The sequence below is a fragment of the Petaurus breviceps genome, unplaced genomic scaffold (genome assembly GCF_028583685.1).
Source record: "Petaurus breviceps papuanus isolate PSGF00001 unplaced genomic scaffold, PetGlider_PUasm1.0 90804, whole genome shotgun sequence".
In the NCBI taxonomy this organism is placed as follows: Eukaryota; Metazoa; Chordata; class Mammalia; order Diprotodontia; family Petauridae; genus Petaurus; species Petaurus breviceps.
The window spans coordinates 20651477-20674529 of NW_027187348.1; the positions used below are offsets into that span (position 1 = coordinate 20651477).

The window sequence follows — 23053 nt, forward strand, 5'->3', positions numbered from 1 at the left end:
CTCAGATGTCTCTGTTGTGTCTTCAAGTTTGCAAAAACGCTTTCCTTACAACCAGCCACCCTCACAGTTATAGCTGTAGCCTACACACATCGTTCAAAGTAAGATGTCACAGAACACAAAGTGGTTTGAGTGTTTCTTACCAAGAATACAAAAGAGAGAAGGATGAGCACAATTTTCAGAGGGTTTTTTCCTATATATTTACATCTGTTTTTGCTATTCATTATAGTTCTGTTATCATGATAGAAGAAAACTCCTCAAAAGACAAAACAACAGCAGTCTGTTTATTTTTCATGAATTGAGACCACTATTAGGACTAACCTAATTTCCTAACATAGCTAGTAAAATACTGGGAGTTCATAATGGTAATTACTGTTAAGATAGCAACATGTATGGATAAATTGGTTACCCTTATTTATACTTACTCCTGATTAGGTGAGAGGTAGCATAGGATAGAGGGTGTGGGCAGAGGGCTGGCTTTGAAGCCAGGTCAACCAGAGGTCCATCCCTGACTCTGCCACACACTAGCTGTTGGACCCTGGACAAGCCACAGTACACTAGGCCACTCTAAGAACCTCTGTTATCAGAGGGGGTTTCCTCACCTGGGAGAATTCCCTATACCAATGACATCACAGTTCCAGCTTCTATCCCATATTTAAGTATGAAAATCTAACAATACCCATGTTTGAGGATGAATAACATCATTTATTTATTTATTTATCTTTTTGGACGGCAATTGGGGTTAAGTGACTTGCATAACATCATTTTCTAAAACCCTATTAATTTGCCTTGTAAATCAAGACTGCTACTGCAGATAAGGCTGTCTGCATGGAAATATTGCTAGTTTATAGGGCACTTTCCTCACCATAACACCCCAGAAAGTTGGAAAGCACTTCATCAATCAGCAATCATCTATTAAATATCTGTTAGGTGCCAGATACTTTGCTAGGTGTATCCTCATTTTACAAAGGAAGGAAACCAAGATTTGTAGAAATTAAAGGGTCTCATGGTCACACAGCAAGGAACTTGGAAGAGACAGCAACACTGTAGACCCAGGAGTTCTTAAGCTGTGGATTCGGGGCGTCCATGAAATCTGAATGGGCAAATTCTGGCTTCTTTTGTAACTGTGTATTTAAAAACATTATTCTGAGGAGGGGTCCTCAGACCACCGAAGAGAACTACGACACAGAGAAGCCTAAGAGACTCTTCTAGATCCTCAGAAGTATATATGAGAGCCATTGCCCAAAGACCTCTGGGGTCCTTGATGCCTACACGTGCCTCCAAATCTATAGATTATTTAAATCTTTTCTTTGAAAGTAAGATACCACTGTGGCATATTTTTTAAAAAGTAGATATAAAATTAAAATCTCTTCAAGGCAGTCACCTCAAATTCACATTTTGTAATTATAACAAGGGTTATTGAAAACCTGCTATTTCACAGAAAAATCACATGGGTGTAATTTTAAAAAAAATTTTTAACTTTATGCATATAATTTTTCCCAATGATTAGAAAGGGAGGGGAAAGAGAATAAGCATTTACATAGCACCTACTAATTGCTAGACATCATGTGCTAAGTGCTTTTCTATAAATAATAATAATGATGATAGCTAGCATTTATATAGCACTGACAGTGTTCCAGGTGCTGTGCTAAGCACTTTACAAATATTATCTCTTTTGTTTTCATAATAACTTTAGCTAGGTACTATGATTATCCCCAACTGAGGCAAATAAAAGTTAAGTGACCTGCCCAGGGTGACACGGCTTGTAAATATTTGAGGTCTGATTTGAACTCAGGTCTTCTTGATTCCAGGCCCAGCACTCTCTCCGCTGCTTTATACCACCTAGCTGCCTATAGAGTAGTGCCTTTTTTAGAAATTAGGTGAAGGTGAAAGTGGGAGTTGACAGAGAAAGATTGTTTTTTACAATCTGCAGTAAAATCTAACTGTAGAGTGTGGGAGTTGACAAGGTAGAAAGGGACAGGATCACTTTATATTGAAATAGAGAAGTCAAATCAAATTCTAGTTAAAGAAAATATAAATACATTACCTTTGACCCTGACAGCATTAGTGAGGTATATCAGAAGGGTTGCTATAAAAACTGCTGCCATCACAAATCTTGTTATTCTTATGGCTCTAAATGTAGATTTTCCCCCTGGGTAAGTTCTTCTGCTGGAAGGATTTTTATAGCTTTCGTTTCCAAGGACCAGCCTCGTTACTGTGCAGAGGCTCATCCCCAGTAGAATCTTTGTCCATGCTAAAACACACAATATGGCCGATAGGCCTGAGCAGCCCTTTCCCACTGCCTTAGAGGTGGTGAAATACATAGTTCTTAGACTAAATGCATTAACTTAACTGTTGGTATTCCAAATGGGAAAGCCTTGTCCAGCGATAGACAAGTGGATGTGGCACTGCATAAACTGAATTAAATCAAACTTGGCATCCTTGTTGTAAATGAAAAGTAGAAAAGAAAGTGGCAGCCAGATGGAAAGATGGTTCCCAGCTTCTCTGTGCAGAGGGAAATAAAGGAACTGAGGGAGAGTTGACTTCCTCTTGCCTCCAAAGTCAATGAAAAGCCTCATTCACAGGCTACTCTTCTAATATGACAATTTTCATGATAAGCATTTGCAGAAAGATCCTCTTGAAAATTAACTGGAGGGGTGGCTAGGTGGCACAGTGAATAGAGCACTGGCCCTGGAGTCAGGAGGACCTGAGTTCAAATTTGGCCTCAGACACCTGACACACTTACTAGCCATGTGACCTTGGGCAAGTCACTTAACCCCAATTTCCCTACCTTTCCCCCCTCCAAAAAAGCAAAAAAAAAAAAAAATTAACTGGAGTTAATTTTCCAGCATCTGGAAAAGGAAACGAAACAGAGGCAGAGTCTACAAAGAACCTGGGAAGACCCTCTAACTTTAAATAACCTCTGCTTTGCTATTTGGTGACTGAAATCCAAAAGTGAGACTTGAGTGAGGTTAACAATAAATGTGCTGGAAAATATCCAGAAACAGTGAAGGAAAGAGGCCTAAGGCTTATAAACAGCATAGAAGTCTCATGCCAATATGTCATGAATATTTTCTTTGAGAAGAATTCTAAGGTTATAGACATGATAAGTGCCAGATACCATCTTTCTCTCAAAATAAAAAAAAAAGAAATTGATTATATTTGTTAATAACGATAGCTGACATTTATATAGATAGCACCTACTATATGCGACGTGCTAAGCACTATATTATTATCTCATTTGATCTAATAACTTTGGGAGGTAGGTGCTATTATTAACCCAGTTTTACTAATAAGGAAACGGAGGCAAATAGAGGTTAAGTGACTTACCCAGGGTCACACAGCAAGTTAGTGTCTGAGGCTGGATTTTAACTCAGGTCTTCCGGACTCCAGGCCTGGCATTCTATCCACTGTGATATCTACCTGTTCAATACGTAGTCAGTAACTCATTATTGACTTAGGAGTTATTCCTGAGTCAGATTATCTGTACAGTCAGACCACTGACTTGTAAAAGCAAATATAAGAATTAATATTGTACTGGAATAAATTATAAAAATGGGAACAACTCAAACAACCTCAACCTTAGTTATTTAAACAAAACATGGGAAACAGATCAACCAATAAGCATTGATTAAGTGTCTTCTCAATGCCAGTGAGGTGCTAGGAATTACAGAGACAAAAATGGAGCTGCTTAAATTCTGTTAGATGTAAATGGACAGAAGAAAGGACGCTGACACAGATTATGGCAATTTCCTACAGCAATATAGCCAATGTATAGCCATTAAAACAAGAAGACCCAAAGAACCCACAAGCTTCCTTAGCCAACAAGTGGGAGGATGTGGCGGCCAACACTGTTTGCAAACATCAAAGTCATTTATAAATTTTTGAGACTTCTCTTCTGTGGAGGAAGATTCTGAATAATTTTTCCTCATAAAACAGCTGGAAGCTGTGGGGGGAAATTTTTTAAGAAAGGTGGGCAAGGAAAGGTTAGCAACCTAAGTGTTGCTGTTCTGACTCTTCATGACCCCATTTGTGGTTTCCTTGGCAGAGATACTGGAAGTTTGCCATTTCCTTCTCCAGTTCATTTTTACAGATGAGAAAACTGAGGCAGACAGGGTTAAGTGACTTGCCCAAGGTCAGACAACTAGTATCTAAGGTCATATTTGAACTCAGGAAGATGTTTTCTGGCTCCAGGCCCAGTGTACTATCTATCCACCTAGCAACCTCAGCAACATGATTAGAGTGTTACTATTTAGATGACAATTGTGATGACTGCACTGAAGCCCTGGACATTATGAAGCCTCCTGGATGAGACCCATAATCACCTAAAGGAATTTAGCCACTCTCTGTACAGAAACAACCAATGATGAAAACGCCTGTTGTCCAGACTGTGATAATGTGCAGAGTTCATCCATGAGTACACATCTGAGACAGACACTGCACATGAGCAAGGAATGGGCTGTGCTCAGAATTAAATGGGAGAACAGGCTAGCTTGCATTTGAGATATTTTTAACATTAATATTCACCCTGTGATGTTGTATGGCTATGAACCACGGTAGTTTAAGAGGTGCATGGGAGGCAGAAACAGCCTGCAGCATTATTGAAAATAAGATATCTTACAAGAAGAGTATGAAGGATGCTATCAGAAAACATCTGCCCAGGGGCAGCTAGGTGCCGCAGTGAATAGAGCACTGGCCCTGGAGTCAGGAAGACCTGAGTTCAAATCCACTCTCAGACACTTAACACTTACTAGCCTTGTGACCTTGGGCAAGTCACTTAACTCCAATTACCCTGCTCTCCCCCTTCCAAAAAGAAAACGTCTGACCAGAGGGCAAAAGTAGATGGGCTTTTCCCATCTCACACAAATGAGAGCCAAGAGACACCAATGGACAGCCAGCCCATGGACTCCCCTGGTGACCATGAACTAGAACTAGAATTCCTAGAACTAGAGGAATGTCCCAATTTATGGGAGAGCAAAGATGAAAGTTACCCAGAACTGGCAGGCAGGATTGAGTTATGATTTCAGTGCTGTTAGGAATACCTACATCACTTATTTTCCTGATCTATTTGAACATTCATATAAATCATTCAGGATTTATACCTACAAAAAGTCTGAGTTTAGTATTTTTGTATTGGAATTCCAATCCTGCTTTTTAACACATATATACCAAGTTTATCCTTTGTAGTAGTTTATTAACTCAGATCTAATAGGGTTCCCAGAGCCCCTTCTTGTTCAGTCTTCTCATTTTATTGATGAGGAAACTGAGGTCTGGAAAGAAAGTGATCTGCCCACATTCATGCAGAAATGACAGGTCAGGGCATCCCATAGCTTTTACCCTATAAGTTGTGTATGGTGCATGTGGTTAAACCTTTTTTTTTACTCTAGACTATCTAAAAGGATCATATGTTAATTGGCCTTTCTAAATCACTAAATTTTTTAAAAAGTAAATACTCCTGATAAGGGGTAAGCTTTCATATTTGATAGATCTACTGGGATACCTGATTCTCTTCTTGTGAAGGATCACTGCCATATAATCCTACTGAAGGGGTATTAATTAGGACCTCCAGCCTACCACTTGGCTCCAAATCCTAAGGAAATAATCCAAAAGCCAGCCTCAGATGTATAAATAACCATCCGGTGCTTCACTTTGTACTGCCTGGGGGCAGAAACAGAGAAGACTAGACTGAAGGCTGAGTCATAAAGCCTTCTGCAGGGTGGGCAGCACGCCAGCGATTTAACTGTGATAGGGCTGCCTTGGAAATAGCCTGAATTTCTGGCCAATGGGGCCATGAAGTTTTCTTTATGTCAGACAAGTAAGAATATGTCTCATGCATACTAATTACAGCCGCTTTCCCAGGAAGCTGTCAGCTTCTGGTATGAGTAGGGAAACTTTTTTTTTTTTTTTACTTTTTAAGTACAATAGAAAATTTGATGAATCTCACTGAAATTCATAGAATAGCATATAAAATGTTTTACATGTTCAGCACCCTAGAGAAAACTGTTCGAGGCTTTGGAGAGCACATATTCTAAGACTTATTTATATTCAGCCTTGAAGGATGCTGTTTAAAACACTTCAGTGATAGAGACCACTCAAAATACTCCATTGCCAACCTATCCCATCTCATGACAGCCCTAGGAGGTAAGGCTTTCCTTACCAGGCAGTTTATTAAATGCTTACTATGTACTAGAGGATGTGTTAAACACTGAAAAAACCAAAAACTCTATTTCTATGCCTATGTACCACAGCCATTTTGGCTCCCACTCCCAGCACTGCATGCACACATGCACATGTGCGCGCGTGCACACACACACACACACACACACACACACACACACACATTCTCTCTGCCTCCACTCAGGAAAAGCGAATGACCCATTTGGTCCATTAACTGTGGCAATGTTTGCTTTATAGCCAATTTCTCCCTGACACAGGGCCCATCTAGCCTTTTTCCTTCTAACAATAGTTGGCAGGTGGTCAGAGAATGTAAACCAGCCTTAATATTGAAATGTGCTGACTCCTCAAATCCTATGAAGTGGAAATAATTCAACAAATGTCTAGCTTAATTTGGAAATGACTATCATTCCCCCACGGTAACAGGAGCTGGTGTTCACATAATGCCTTACAGTATACCAAATATTATGTCCCTATATATTATATATGTGCATATGCATATATTGCATCTGACGAATAGGTTGGGGAAACAGCTGTTATCCCCATTTTGCAGATGGGCAAGCTGAGGCCCAACAAGGTCATTATTTGCCCAAGAGCATACGTAAAGAGAATGGTAGGATTCTAAGTTAGGTCTTCTGACGCCTAATCCAGTGTCTTAGAGCAAAATGCTGTAAGGTCATTAAAAGTCTGAGCTGGTGGGTTGTGGTGAGAGCGACACACACACACACACCCTCCACATGCATTTCTAGCAAGAATGGGGGCATGGCTGATTTACCTCCTCCTTACCACAACCTCATTTCCATGCCCCGGTGCCCTAGGGCCTTTGCTATTTGAGCTGATGATTTCAAAGAAATTTAAGTTACGTTTCATAAAAAGCTAGAATCTGAGCTGTGGAAGAACACCAGGCAACATGTGGCTCTCTTGAGAAGAAAAAAAATTTTCCGACACCATTTCTTTTTGGTATACCTGTTTATTATACTGAAAAAAAAAGCAACACTATTTGATTTCATGTAAAATAAATATTTCCCAATTTCTGAACACTTACAACTTAAGTCATTTTAAGGTTAGATTCCATTATGGGAAAACTGCTAGAAACAAATACATTCATCACAGCATATTCCCCACAAAGAATCTAAATCAAACATGGAGCCGCTCAGTCCCAGTCAATGATGGTCATATCAAATAGTCATTAGTAGTCCAGCTCTGAAGCTAAAGGGTTACAGTGGAGGACACTTCACACGAGGATGACATAAGTAACACTAAGACTAGCACTTTTGGGGTACAAAGGGTTTAACTAGCATGAGCATATCTAACTGTTGTGATACAGAAAACACATAATACTGAAAACAAACAAAAAAGGGTCTTTGGAATATTGAGATGGCAGCAATTTAACAGGAAAAAAATCAAACATCGAAACCAAATCTATATGTCAGTGCCAGCCAGTGATGAACAGCCAAACCAATAACCTACAGATATTTATAAATAACGGCATGAAGGAATCAGTGCAGTGCTCTAAATGAACACGAAGGCTTTAAGAAACCTTTTGAACATTAGAGAAAATACTATGACTAACTCTTGTTCTCAAACACCAGTTAGAAGCATTGTTTCCTAGAGGAGAGCCTGAGTTTCTGGGGTGATCTTTGCTTCCTATAGTTAAATTGCTCTCATTTTAAATTTGAGTCACAGAATTTGAACATTGGAAGGTAGCTCAGCTGCCATCCAGCTCAACCCATATGTGAGAAGTTTTAATTAATCTAAACCATGCTGCTGTTTGAGAAAAATAGGTTCATAATTATTTTAATATGTAAACCAGTGAATTTCTCCCTATCCCCAAAAGACATTATACTATACACAAATTTCATAAAATTAGCAGACAAGACTTTCTCTTGGCTAACAAAGAGCTATCTCCTACATAGCACTGTGCAAATAATACCTCTGAATGTGGCCATTCACTGACCTAAGGGTAGGGAAAGCAGTAAGACTGGTCATAAGAGGCTTGTGTGTCAGGAAGAAAGACTTCAATAGCCCAATTATGGGAACAGCAACAGTGAAGACCACTGGTCACCCAGCTGAATGGGAGGGTGACAGATGAATTAGGCTGTATTAAGTTGGAAGTCAAACATGGGAAAACCGAAAGGATAGCTGAAGAGGATGGGGGCAGCAATACAGGTTATAGAAAGCTTGAAAGCTGTAATGGACTAAGAAAAAGGGAGGAAAACACTGAAAAATACTATGCTAATGTTTTTACTGATTGCTGTTTATGCAGCTGAGGATTTCACTCACTAGATTAAAACTCAACTTCAAAGGGCACCTTCCATGAAGTGGCCTATTCTTTTTGCTTAATATCAAGGTTCTTCATTTCACTTCTCCCTGATCCAACCCTAAGATACTCATGCATTCAGATTGCTAGAGTGAATATACATGGATAATTCCTAGCAAAAGTCTATCCTCTTAAACTTAGGACAACCTTTTTATTTACTTTCCAGACATGAAGATGGATGGGTGTCAGCCTTATAATGAAATGAAGTGGGGTGTTCTTTTTTGTTGTCTGACACATAAGTCCCTTTTTTTGTTTGTTTAGGCTTTTTTTTTGTTTTTTCTTTCATTAGGAAATGCTAATACCACCAAAAATCTCACACAGTGGCAAATGAGAAGAAAATCGGAGTGTTTGCTAGTGGTCCCCCAAACTGAACAAATATCTTGATTCAGATTTGTGGTGGAAGTTTAGATAATAAGTATATTACTTTATGGCAAATCACACACCATCAAGACTTTGGTAGCTTTCTGAACTTAATTTAGGTGAAAAGCAGAAAAATATGCCCTTCAAGCAGCAGCATCATGTCAGTCTATTGTGTTGTCAAATCTGTTAAGTTCCACTGGTGTTGACCTGGCTTAGTGGTTCATTCTGTCTCTAGTTTGTTTTCCATAGAGAACAGGCACAGTTGTAGCTACTGTGCAAAAGGCCGAGGTGGAGAACTTTCCCGACTAATGTAGCAAAGATCAAAACTGCATAGTATAGAAGCACCACTACCAAGTACAAGAGAAGAAGCAAAGACAGCTAAATGTGGAGAAAGAAAGACAAGCTGGACTCAGGGAGATATGAAAAAAGAATCCTCTGAAAGGGTTCAAAGTTACATTCATACTTAGATCTTTTGGTCACCAAACAAACTTTAAAATCCCTGATAAAGTCGAATCAAAATTAGCCTATTTATTGACAGTCATCAATTGATATTCTCTTTTAAGATCACAAAGTAGGTGTAGGGTGCATGGGAAACATTGGAAAAACATATAATCTTAAGTGCAGAGAGTGTTCGAAAAACACCCAAACTATTCCCACATTTCAAATCTGATATCTTGGAAAAAAAAAAAAAAAAACCCAAGACTTCCATTTGCTCCTGGAGGCAGCCTTGTTCATTTGGGCCAACTGTACAAACAAGGTTTCAGTTTAAAAATGCATACTCAGCAGAAAGAACAATTATCACAAATGCACACAACACAGAAAGAAATTGTAAAGACCACAGTAAAGCGAGCAATGGTGATTTTTGTTTTTTACATCAAATTATCCACAGCACGAGGTAATATCGCTCACATTATGAAGGGAGATCCTGCTTTGTTTCTATTTTTTTCTTTTTTTTTTCCAGAGAGATCAGATTTGTCCTCTGCATACAATGAAGAAAAAACTCCAGTAACACTGAGATAACAGACTCTGTAAAATATACACCACTACCAGGGAAGTACACACGCTCTTCATAATCATTTTTCACAATTAAATAACTAAGTGATTCAATTCTTAGGGTCAAGCTCGAGACCCCTTTACAACAATCCATCTAGATTCTTATGGACCGTTTGGTTTTCTTTGCCATCATTGGAGTCTCCTGGAGGTGTGTACTGGACTTGGTATTCCTGAAGGATTTTAAACACATCATGGTGTCCAAAGTGCAGGGCTTCATCCATGGGGGTGTTATTCCACCTGTAACAAAGAGCACATCTATAACTGGAGTGCTCAGTGAATGGAAACTCTTGTCAGCCATCTGCTTTGTAGACAAGCCATCTAATACCCAGTTACAAAGCCTTTTCCTCTCCACAGCCCTGTGAGGCAGAGAGTATATGTATACTTCCCCCCCCTTTTATAAGATGGATAAATGAGGTCAAAGAGTGAAGGGCTTGCCCATCAAATGTTAGAACTAGGTCCTGAACCCAAATCTTCTGACTTGGTCTAGTGTTCTTTCTATTATACTTTGGATAACCAAGTGCACTGCATTTAATTTATTTTAGTGACTTTTGTAGATGAACAAACAGAGGAAATTCAGAAAAGGTCTTCAAATTCAAAAGGTGATGCTTGAAAATGAATTTTTATTCTGCAATTAACTTACCTTTCCAAGTCACTCTTAAATGTAGACTTTATAAAGAAAATGTTGCTAAAGGGAGATGGTATAATGAAGACTTTTATAACAGTCCAAAAAGTTTAGCGAAAAAGCCAAGGCATCTCTTTCAATTATTTCTTTTTGAAAAGAATGTTTAAAGATGACTGACACAGCTTATACAGACTCATCATATATATATATATATATATATATATATATATATATAAATATATATGTGGTGACATACACATATATGTATATAGATAGTAGGTATATATTTATATAGCTCTATAAAGTGTACTTATATGTAAATCTATAGATTTATAGATTTCCATTAACAAAGCCTTTAAGTGCACTTAGACTCCACTCAAAGACACCCCCCCCACACACACACATACCTACAAATGGGCTACACCAATACAGCTAGGTAATAGTGTTAACTAGAGAACTCACTGAATCTAACCAATCACTGACTATCAGTCTCATTTCCTCCATCCACCTCTTCACACTGGTGAGAATGCTACACCTTCCATTCTCTTCAGTGATCTGCTACTTCATTCAAAGATTCTGAGGGGGTTTAAACACTTTCATTTTAAAGGATAAAGTTTAAGATTTAAGAGCAAAAATGACTTTGTTCCTACCTAGATAATTTGCATCTTAAAGAATGGTGCTAAACTCAAAGTGATGAGGATGAGAGGAGCTAACAGGGCACTTGCTAACGTCACCTGAGCCCTTCTCCCACCTCTCTTTCTGTGTTTGCATTTTTTTTCTCTCTTTGAGATGAATGCCATCCCTTTCTACATATTGAAAACCTATTTATTTCTGGAAAGTAGCTAGAGGAGCCTGAGTGGTGTATCTGAAGGAACATCTAAAGCCCTGGGCTCAAATATCACCACTGACACTACTCAGTTCTGTGATTGTGGGCAAGTCATTCAAGGTCTTTACCATTCAGTTTCCTCATCTATAAAACTGTAATAAAACAGTAGCATAAGGTGACTGTGAGAAAAGTGCTTTGTAAACCTTAAGGTATCATATAAATGTGAGTAACACAATACAGTGAATAAGTCATGGCTAAATCCTGAATACTAATATGAGGAGACATTCTAGACTTACATTCCCCACATCCAGCCTTGGGTGCCTAGACCTAGAAAACTGGGTGAGATCTGTGGTCGTCCTCCAGAACGGGAAAGGTTGAGGAGTACACCAAACTAAAGTAAGACGCCCCTAAACCTGGGCCTAGGCCCTGGCTGTTGATGCTACTTCCTTCCAAGAGCAGAGTTCTGTTATCTGTCTTTGTTGTGCTCACACAGACTCAAGTGTTAGAATGCCCAAGTGACTGCTGAAGGTCCCATACAGTGGATGAAAGTACACAGTAGAGTTTCCCATGGATTAATTAGCACTCAAGCAGTGCAGCCTTTTGGAGAGAGCCCAGCCCCAAAGGGACAAGGGTAATCCCAGTGGCTCATAGCCTCCATTCGGGTCAAACACATTCTATTTATTCATTCTTGCCTCTCTTCCGTATAAACCATTTCTCTTGCCTAGAATGCCTCCTTTCTTCCAACGCTCCAAATCATACTCATCCCTTTGTTCAAAACTCAACTCTCCCTTAACGGCCTTCCCCGCACCCCACCATCCAGCTTCAAGACTGCCACGAGCCCTCAGTGCTTGTCTATAGAGTTCTGTGCCATTAATTCTTTGTGCATTCGCTCATATGCATCTCTTCTAAGTGCATTTGTATAAGTGTTCATGTGTTTATCTTTTTTCCCTCATTAGGTTTGTAAGGTCCTTGAGGCCAAGGAACCAGTCTTCTGTTTCCACAACATTCACTCTAGTGGTCTACACAAAGAGGATGTTAAACACTGACTGGCTAAGCAGCCGGACAATTCCAAATACCTATGTAGTCTCCCTAGATAAGAATTTGGGTGTTGGGAATAATGGGGGGGAGGGGAGCAAAGAAAGACTGAGAGTAGACACTACACATCAGAAACAAGGAACCTGTCGACTATGAGACCACCTGGAAAATATGCCACGGTTGCAGGTATGAGTGTTACTTAAAAAGCACCACCACCTAACAAGAGACAATGAACCACCACCAACATCTTGAAAGGAACCACCGGTAGGGAGCTCCATATGTACAAGGGAGAGGCTGAAATAACTGCTCACCTGTCCTTGGGGAAAGGATTCACTTTGCAGGCTTCCAACAAAAATTTAACTACTTCCACGTGACCTGTAACCCCAAAACAAAAACAGTCAGGCCTTAGTATCTACCAGAAAGCTAAGTGAAGACCAGTAAATCAGAGGCTTAGTCATCGTTACCTTCTGCAGCTGCAACATGTAATGCAGTTCGAGAATCATAGTCCCGCTGTTCCATATCCATAGCCGACAAAGCAAATCTGAAAATTCACAAGCATAATCACTCATTAAATATAGATACTCTAAAATTAATTCACTTGTGACACTTACAAAAGTAGTCTAGTATATCAAGTGCTTGCTGCCCTACCTACAAATCACCTTAAAAACCTCTCAGCCAAACTTTTCTCTTTAATTCTATCGGATAGTGAGCAGATGTCTTCTATAATGAGGTTCATGGAAACCAAGTTACTGGACAACTAGTTCACATGCATATTGGGGTAATGAATTACCTTGCTTCTCTCTGTTAGCTTGCTTGACTGGCATAGGGGTATAAACACTGAGCACATCACAAGATAATTACACTTCATTATGATAAGTACTCAGAGATCTGAAGAATGGAAGCACAACAGGCACCTTCAAGTCTCTGGAGGACAAGAAACCAGCACCAAAAAGTCCCCCGCGTTCAAAAAAACAAGCAAACAAAAAACCTGCTTGCTCTATGTTAAAATCTGCAATCTAAACAGTAGTGAATCAAAGATTTCAAAAACACCAGTGGAAATTACATATGAGGATCTTGCCATTTCAAAGGCCTAGACAGATGATGACAGAAAGATCCAATGACTTCAGAGTCCAAAGGAACGGGGTTCACATCCAGGCACTGCTATTTTACTACCTAGGTGACTGTGGACAAATGAGTTCACCAAAGGGAAATGAGATGATCTCAAAGGTTCCCTTCCATCTCTTAATCTCTATTAATGATAGGTTTTTCAAGGGTACACAAAGCTGAAGTAGTCAGCTGCCTAAACCAGCATTTTAGGGGCACCAAAAGGCTCCACTTGTATAAAAACACTTGGCCTACTTTTTTGCCACTGTTTAATTATAAGAGCCATTCTTTGTTGGACAACAAGGGTCCTGGGAAACATATCTGTCTCCAGAAGGCCATTGTTAAACCATGACTTGGGTGAGGAAATGAGGATGGGGACTCCTCATGGTTGGTGCATCAGTACCCATAAATGTAGAGTATTCTTTAGAGTAGCCTCAGTATACAAAGATCAGGTCCTCAGCAGGAAAAAGATAAGCTACATAAGTTTTTGCGGATCAAAAGAGATGGGAAAAACCCAACATTACAAGTGGGTGTCATCTAGTGGCAGCAGTTTTAAGTGGGACATTGGAAGAGTATGATTAACACAAGCTTTGCCCCCTTTGAAATTTTGCCTGGAGCCCTTCTATCCAAGTTGAGAAATTAAGTGACTTTTCCTTGAAATGACCACTTATTAAGAATTAAGCTCCATATGTGGGTCAACCAGACTCTCTAGTCAACCTCTCCCACCCTTTTAACTGACCTTCGGAGGGCGGACACATCTCCAGTATATGCAGCAAACAAGAGGTTTATCACTGACTTCACCTGTGAAGAAGATAAATTTCAGGAGTCAGCTAAAGATAAAAGGCAGGGTATATAGCCACTGTCTGTAAATTATTATACATATTTTAAATATATAGCACTTATATCAAACTAAAAAAGAAACTGACTTGCTTGCCCCATTCCCACTGTTTTGTGCTAATTAGAAATCACAGAATACAGATCTGTGCTGCCAATTCTTTCTCTTTAAAGTGTAAGAAAGGTCAATTAACACACTAACAGCCCATAGGAAAGATAACATGGAAAGTAAACCACAAGAACTGGAAAAAAAAAAGATGGAAATCCTTATGCTATAAAAATATAATAGGGATGAAAAAGGAGGAAAATATCATTTGGGTCACTTTTGTGCATCGTGGTATCCCTTAAATATTTAACAATTCATAAAATGGTTGAAAGACAATGGTCAACCACCTCATATTAAAGATGGATGCTGAATACCACACTCCAGGAGGACCTTTGGTCTAATACTCTGCCAGCAAACACCATCATCACTATAACCATTAGCTGCTTTTGGAATTGTAACACTTTAACTATCGCTTCAAACAGATGAGATTTGGCTGGAAGAAAGTATCATTGGTTCTGTGCTTAGGGTGTAAGACTATCTCCGCTGAGGGAGCTGAGGTAGTTCTCAAATGCCAGGGAACAGGACCCTGATGAATGGATAAGGTCTGGCTTGAGATTTTCAGGGGCAAAGCTGAGGGGGAGCACAGCATCCCCTCATCACTATTCCTGCTCCAACTCCAAGTAAAACGTGGGCCACCAATTCAGTTCTGATAGTGGAGCATTTGCTTGGCAACTATATATAATATTTCTATAATTCAAAACAAAAAACTTTAGCAACCTGTTCTCAGTGAATTTTGTATCCATCTTGACAACCTATCTAACCCCAGGGCTCTGTACCCTCCTCAACTCCACTGACACCACGCGCCATGTTCGTCTGAGCACTTATTAGCGCACATTCTAAGGAAACCAAGGCCCACGTCAGCCACTGTCAAGCGCGGGGGATACAAAATGACAAAAATAAAACAGGTCACACTCATTGGGCCTTTCCATTCTAGAGGGGCAAAACAACATGTACACAGATCACAAAATATGTATTAGGTTTTATTTTCAGAGACAATTAGGTTTTTTTTTTATTATCAGAAATGGGAAGAGGGCACTAACAGCTGGGGCAAGGGTATGGAGAACCAAGAAAGGCCTTATGTAGGAGGCTGAATCCAAGGAAACAAGGGATTCACAGAAGAGGGAGTGTGTTTCACATACAGAGGACTGCTGATACAAAGGTACAAGAGATGAACACATTGTTCAAGGATCAGCAAGTAGGACAGTTGACTGAGAAGTAAACAGTGTGAAAAAGATCTGTCTGGAAAGATAGGGTAGAGGCAAACTGTGAAGGGGTTTAAATGCCAACAAGAGTGACGGGAACAGAAAGGGAAGAGAGTAAGTATTTATTAAGCACTGACTTTGTGCCAGGCAAATATTATTTTTAGAGCTCTACAAATATTATTTTATCATGATCCTCACAATTACCCTGGAAGGTAGGTGCTATTATTATCCCCATGTTACAGTTGAAGAAACTGAGGCAGACAGTGGTTAAGTAACATAGCTAGTATGTGGCTAACTCGGGTCTTCCTGATTCCAGCCCTCTGTGCCACCTGGCTACCTTTAAAATGCAAAGGCATTTCAGGGAGTGAGATGGGCAAATCTGTGCTTTTGGAGCACTCATGTGCCATGGGGACCTTCTTCCACCACTTTCCTGCCTTCTCTCACTTGGGCTAACCACTGAAGCAATTTCTCCCCTTCACAAGTGGTTACTGCAATTTCCCAATTCATCCAGGCCCAATAGCTAGGATGGGGCAGAAAGGAAAGTGACTATTCATCTGAAATGAGAACTTCTCAGGCCTCCCATGACTCTGCCCTACCTGGATTCCATGGTCCACCTTCACAAATGTCATAAGAATGCCTCACCTCCTTAACTGCCACCCTACCAATCTCCTGATCATCCTCATGTACATTTTGTCTACTCCTGAATTCCAGGCCGGGAGCATTGGTGCCAAGTCAATTGCTCAATCAATCAATATTTATTAAGTGTCTACTACGGGCCACCCACCGTGCTAAGTCATGGGCACACTGCTGTTCTGGTTCACTATAAATTCATGCTGGCTAACAAATCCTTTTACTCATTTCTGCTTTATTCCCTTCACCCCTCACTCCCCTTCTCTACTCTTTGTCCCCCAAATCTACAAGACTTAGAGCCCTTTAAGAAGGGATCTTAAGAGGTCATTTAGTCCAATCCCCTCACTTTACAAATGAGGAAAGGAAGAATCGAGGAAGATAGGTCACTTGCCCAAGTTCACATAGGGAGTAGCAGGACCAGGATTTGAACCCACACCCTCTGACTTCAAATCCAGCACTCTCTCCTAATGATGTTATCCTCAACTTTAATGAGTCTAAAACTACATCAAAGTTTTCTCTCTTCTAATGGAAATATCTACATCTTCTTTCTTCTATTCTAGAGGAAGTAATGTCCCTCCCTCTTTCTTCCCAAGGCTATGACCTTAACTTACGGTCTCAATCCTATCTGGCTTGACACTGTCACCTCAATTACCATCTCCCTCTAGCACATCCAATTCTCCACTGGCTCCTTCACTTTGCTTTCACATATGCATAAATCTCCCTTATTTTGAAGGGGGAAAAAAGCAAACCAAAAACCCTTGAAATGATTCTGCTATTTCTTCTAATTTTTCCTTTCCTTGTCAATTTTCTCAAATCAGAAGCCATTTTTACCTTAACCCTCCACAGACAGGCGTCCTTATCCTGAAACTCCGTTGTCAAAGGACACAGGAGACCTAATAACACCCCAATCTTATGGCCTGTTATCAATAGCTCTCCTCCCCCACCCATTTCTCCAGTTTTGTACATTGATCAGTTTTAGGACAAAAAATGAATAAGATAACAAAATGTGGACGTGTGCAAGCTGCACCAGTGGGAGAGGGGTAATGGCAGCTGATACTTCTATAGTCCTCTAAATGCTATGCATCTCTCATTTGAACTTAATCCTCACAACAGAGACAACAGACATTTAAGCTTAGAACTGGGAAGTAATTTTTCATTCTTCCCACTTCTCTTATCCCTCATTAATGATCACCAAGTCCCATTGATTCCTTCACAATTCCTCTTGTAGAACTCTCCCATCCTTCTTGTTCCCATATGACCCATGTCACTGCAATATGAACCTAGGACTCTTGCCTTGTCTTTCTAATCCATCCTGTAGAGTGTACACCGTGGCCTGATGATCAAAACATTGTTTTGAGCTTTCCATCACCCCACTCCCTAATTCTCTGAAAGGCCTTGCCAGTCACCTTACCCCACCAACCCCCTCCAGAAAGGGATGAATTAACCCATTTTTCTGCCCCATTCATCATCCCTATAAGTTTTCACAAGTGCCTTTCCTTGGCCACCACTTCCCCTATGTATGTTTTCTTCCTCTATTAAAATGCAGATTTGTTTCTATTTTTCTATCTATAGTTTTAGGATTTATAGGCACACTGCTTTGAAAAGAGTAAACACATAATAGTGGTGGGGTTCTTTTCAATCTATTCATTAATTCATGTCACTTTGATGGCTCAAAAAAACTCCAGCTGCCCCACTTTGTCTTTTGGATAAAGTCTACAAATGCTCCACAATCAAGCCCCTATATGAAATGAACTCCTACCCCAGCTGTTATGATTAAATTGGTCTGTTTGTGATTTCCTGAATTATGATTTTTTTTTTTGTTTCTTCCTGCCTCTGTTTATGATGTAATCCAACCTTCCTGGACTATCTTCCCTTGTTCTTACTGGCAGGTTAAGGGAGGGAGCATGATGAGATGGTTAGACCATTGTAACATCACTCCTGATGGGTCCCAAATCCCAGCTCTGCTCATTGTTGGCTGTGTGACTTTGGGTAAATTGCTGAATCTCTCTAGATATCAGTTTCCTCATCTGTAAAAAGCAGTGATCTCAAGAGTTCCCTTCCAACTAAAAATCATGACTGAATCAATAAGTCTATTAAGTGCCTACCATGTAGAAGGGACTGTGCGAAGCCCTGGCGATAAAAAAGGAGCTTATATTCCAATGGGGGAGCAGAAAAGGGAAGGGACCCACATGAGGGTATTATCCACTATGATCTATCCACAAAGTCCAGCTTAAGTTCCCATTCTCCAGAAAGTCCTGGCAGACTACTTCAATGTTTTCTCCATCCCTCTTTCTATGACCATTCTGAGACAAAGCAGTTATGTATACACTTTATTTTGTGGTCATATACTACTTCATGATATGTGTAGTGGAAAATACATTAATTTGTGAGTCCCTAAAGTTCCCTCATCATAGTTACTTCTGAGTTTTTTCTGACCTTCCCTGTCCCAACTTTTATCTGCTGAAAATCTATCCATACTTCAAGGCCATATTTAAATGCTACCTACTTCATAAAATCTTCCCAGATAACCTTAGCCTCAAGTGGGAGCCTCCCCCCTTCCCTGAGATCTTATAACACTTTATGTCCCATTTATAACATTTGTCTAGTGTTTCATGGCTCCATCTGCTTAACAGAAGCATTTTAAGGGGAAGGACCATGTCTAAGTCCACTGCATCCTCATGGCACTGAATAGTCCTGGGCCTCAGTTTCCTCATCTGTAAAACTAGGGGTTTGGTCTAGATACCTTCTAAGTTCACTTCTGGCTACAAATCTCCGATAAATATTTGTTAAGCAGACAAAAGAACTGGATTTTAGTTCTAGCTACCTCACTGGCTGTCTACATATCACTGGGCTCCCTGGACTGGTACCTCCACCTCTAATATGAGGGAGGTACGAGATAGGTTGGACTAGAGGAGATTCTGTACAACCACACCATTTTGGGAATTTGTGAGCGTGCCTTGGAGCTTTCAAATTCTCTCCATCTCCTACACTTCTAAAATTTTATTTTTGTAAATTTGTGTTTTCTGGCCAACTAGTTTTCAATACTTTGTTTAGTTCAGTGTAGGGACTTAGGCTCCACTCTTGTGTCATTTTTGTCATATAGTGACCAGACTCAAGTTTAACTTCTAGCATATTATTGAACAATAAAATCTACTTTAGGGGAGAACAAACTATTTTGGTTCAATAAGCAAATATTAATCATCTACTTACTATAGACAGGCAGGCACAGAGCTAAGGGCTAGGGATCCAAAGCCAAGCATAAAATGCTCACTGCCCTTAAAGCGCTTATATTCTAAGGGCAAGGATAAAAGGACTTTTAATGAAGATTGTTAGGGCAGCTAAGTGACACAATAGATAGTGAAAGCTAGGTCTGAATTCAGGAAGGCTCATCTTCATGAGTTCAAATCTAGCCCTCAGACACTTACTAGCTGTGTGACCCTTGGCAAGTCACTTAGTACCCTGTTTGCCTCAGTTTCCTCATCTGTAAAATGAGCTGGAGAAGGAAATGGCAACCACTCCAGTATCTGTCAAGAAAAACCCAAATGGCTCATGAAGAGTCAAATCATGTCAAATTCAGTTTTTCATCCACTTGGCTGATTTGACATTACTTCCTTGAGCCTCAGTTTCCTCATCTGTAAAACTAAGGGTCTGGACTAGATGACCTCTAAGTTAACTTCTGGCTCAACAAAATTAAGTATGAAGTAAATACATTAAAATGCAAGAATGCAAGTCCCTTGAGGGTGGGGATTGTTGTTTACCTTTCCTTGTACCCCTCAATGCATAGTAATATTCGACACATGGTAAGCACTTGTTATGGTTGTTAATTTTTAACTATGCTAATGCTTACAAATTGACAAAAGTGATTCCGTAAAGAGTAAAAAGATAAAAATTGGATTGAACCTGCATTTCCATTAAAAAATGTCCAGATGAGGAAACTCACCTAATACCTTCTCTATAAATTGCTTGGTCTATGCCCTAGGGCACGGAGAGACAAGTGATTTGCCCAGGGTCACACAGCTGGTAAATCAAAAATGAGACTTGAACCCAGGCTGGCTTCCCAGTCACACTCCACTCATAACTGAAAAAGAATGGCTTCACGAAAGAGGTAATACTTGTGCTGGGTTTTGATGGAGGCAACTCAGTGAATAAAGTTCTGGGACTAGAGTCAGGAAGACCCAAGTTCAAATATGAACTCAGACCCTTACTAGCTGTGTAACCCTGGGCATGTCACTTAGCTTTTGTTTGCCTTAAACACTAGAGAAAGAAATGGCAAATCACTCCATTATCTTTACCAAGAAAAGCCCATTGATCATATTGGTCCATGGTCATAAAGAGTCAGATAAGATTGCACAAGAGATTAGTCTGCCAGAGGTATATTACAGATTTGAGGGACCACTTGTGCAGACAGAATTCAAACAGTGAAGGAAATGTCTGGTTTCAATTAAATAGTATTCCTCTATAACCATAAAAATAAAATCTATTGCTTTGTTGGTCTACTTCATTTGTGATGCATCTCTGAAAAAAGAACTTTAGATTTGGTTTCTCTCCCACCCTGATATCCAAATCAGTTAGATTTAACTGTAAGGTGCTTTCCGCAACAGCATCTAAGCATTTGCTTAAGTTTATTTTCAAGTCCAACAACAATATTATCAGGTAAATAAATTCCTTCATTTATAAATTATAGGTAAGGCCCATGGATGTCCCCTAGTATGGGGCTTGGATGGATTCTAAATCACAGATTCCTTACTGAAGGTATTAGCAGGCTCTTAAGCACTAAACAGCTTATGTATATGAATAGACAGTGTGAATGAAATAGGCAACTTCAATAAAACCTTGTAACATTTACATACATACAAATACATAAGCATTTTACTTTTAAGGCCTACTTTTTTCTCCAACTAACAAAACCTCCAAGATGCATAAAGATGGTAGCAAAACAGATCCTCTTTCGTATTTCCTGAGGCTATCTTCCAGATGGAATGAATTCAGGCCTATGTCAGAAAATGAAAGTCTGGCTAAAAATGAATCTTAAGAGTTCCCAGTCTCCAGAACAGAAATGGAAGCTCACTAGGAGGCAGTATGAGCAAAGTCATTAACATCCGTTGGGCTTTCCCTCACAAAAGGGGGAGGGGGGGACAATTAAAAAAAAAATCCATCAAAAACCCAAATCTCCAAGAAGCCACTACACTTCTGAAATTTTCATACAGCATGAAATAAGATGAAGAGGCTAACTTGTCACTGAAAAGAATGAAGATGTGCCAGGAGGTATAGGGTAATGGGGGGGGGGGGAGGGGAGGGGTTTTTTTTTGGTTCATTTAAAATAAAACTTTCCAGTTACATCACACTGACATTGGGATGTGTTATACAGGATAGCAAGCTCTCTGCCATTTTAGTCTATTAATGGTTTCCAAATAACTAAACTGACTCATCTTCTGGAATAGCTGCCATGGAGGAAAAAAAAGGGTGGTGGTGGGGAACCTCGGAGCTGTACATCCATCCTCAACCAACTTCTGCAACCACCGGACATGTGTGCAGGGCTGACCAACTGGAGTTCAACCCTGTCACCTCTTAAGTCAATTACTGAAGGGACCTTTAGGGGTATTTTAGTGATTTGCTTTTAAAATGACATGAATGCCAGCTTCCGGCAGGTAAAGCGCTAACAGCAGTGCCTGGAGCTAGGAACTTTTTTGATGAATCACTTGAAACATTACTCAGTATTCTGCAATACAAACTCTTCTGCAGCAGCTGTCTCCTCCAAATGCAAAGATTATGAACCCTAATGTTTAATTTATGATTCTTTTAGGGGGAAAAAACCCAACACAAAACTATACATTCTATAAACACCTGGAACACATTTTACTGGTGCCAACACACACTATGTGTCCATGAACTTAAGGCGTAAAAGATTTTTACTAGGAGAGTTACTAAAATGGCTACAACAGACCTTCCTTATCAAATCCCTTTCACAGAACTTGTCAGAACCAGTAAACTTTATCCGGGCTGTATTTGTAGAAGGTCGAAGCAGTAGAAAAAAAATGCTCCAGGTCACAAGTTCATTTAACTCTTCTGAACTTTTATCTATGAACTCTTTCCTTCCCCCTCCCCCACCTTTCTTCCATAAACACTGGGTGGGGTTGGAAACTGGAATTTCCATCTGATTTACAAGTCATAAACATGGTATCACTTCCCTTTCACAGCTTGCTTTATATATCCAGCTTGTAGTTTGCATCTATAAGAAATGTGTTCATTTAAAAAGGTTTTTTGTGGCCTCTTCCTTTCTTCCTCCCTCCTTCCCCATCCCAAATTCCCAAGTAGCTAAACAGCAATTATTAGAATCAATTAATTTTTTCTAAATTATATATAATGCTAGTCCAGGTGGAGCAGCAAGGTTCTCCTCCCTTCCCCTGCCCCCCCCCCCCCAATTTAAACTAGCTGTAAGTGTTAAGTTGGAAGGCCCTGGCTTTTATTTATTATTATCACTAAGATTAAAGCCTGCTCAAGGTCAGGTCAGAGAGGGAATTAGTGGTGCAGCTGGGAAGAGAACCCAGGTTTCTTGATCCCCAGTCCTGCAGCAGAGCACGAAGCCTCTTTTTAATACAGTCTCAAAGCTTTATCCAGGGGATAAAAGGAAACCAAGGGATTAAACATTAATTGAGCTTCAGTCCCTGTAGGCATTTATGGAAAGCCTAAAATAATAATAATAATGATGTAGTCACACTGCCTTTAATCTCACACTCCTCCCAACATCCCAACTTGAAAAACATTACCTTGGCTTCTTTTACTTATAGTT

The 23053-nt window shown here is 39.9% G+C and overlaps 1 protein-coding gene across 1 annotated transcript in view; it reads right to left on the reverse strand.

Moving 5' to 3' along the window:
- Positions 1-9354: 9354 nt before the first annotated feature.
- The window catches only part of GLS (glutaminase), an 82225-nt gene continuing 68526 nt past the window's right edge, over positions 9355-23053 (reverse strand). The window contains exons 15-18 of the mRNA XM_069070186.1: positions 14231-14292; positions 12852-12928; positions 12699-12762; positions 9355-10141 (exon numbers count right to left, since the gene is read on the reverse strand). Coding sequence (XP_068926287.1) covers positions 9985-10141; positions 12699-12762; positions 12852-12928; positions 14231-14292 — 360 coding nt within the window. The 3' untranslated portion in view covers positions 9355-9984. The remainder of the gene's footprint in view (positions 10142-12698; positions 12763-12851; positions 12929-14230; positions 14293-23053) is intronic.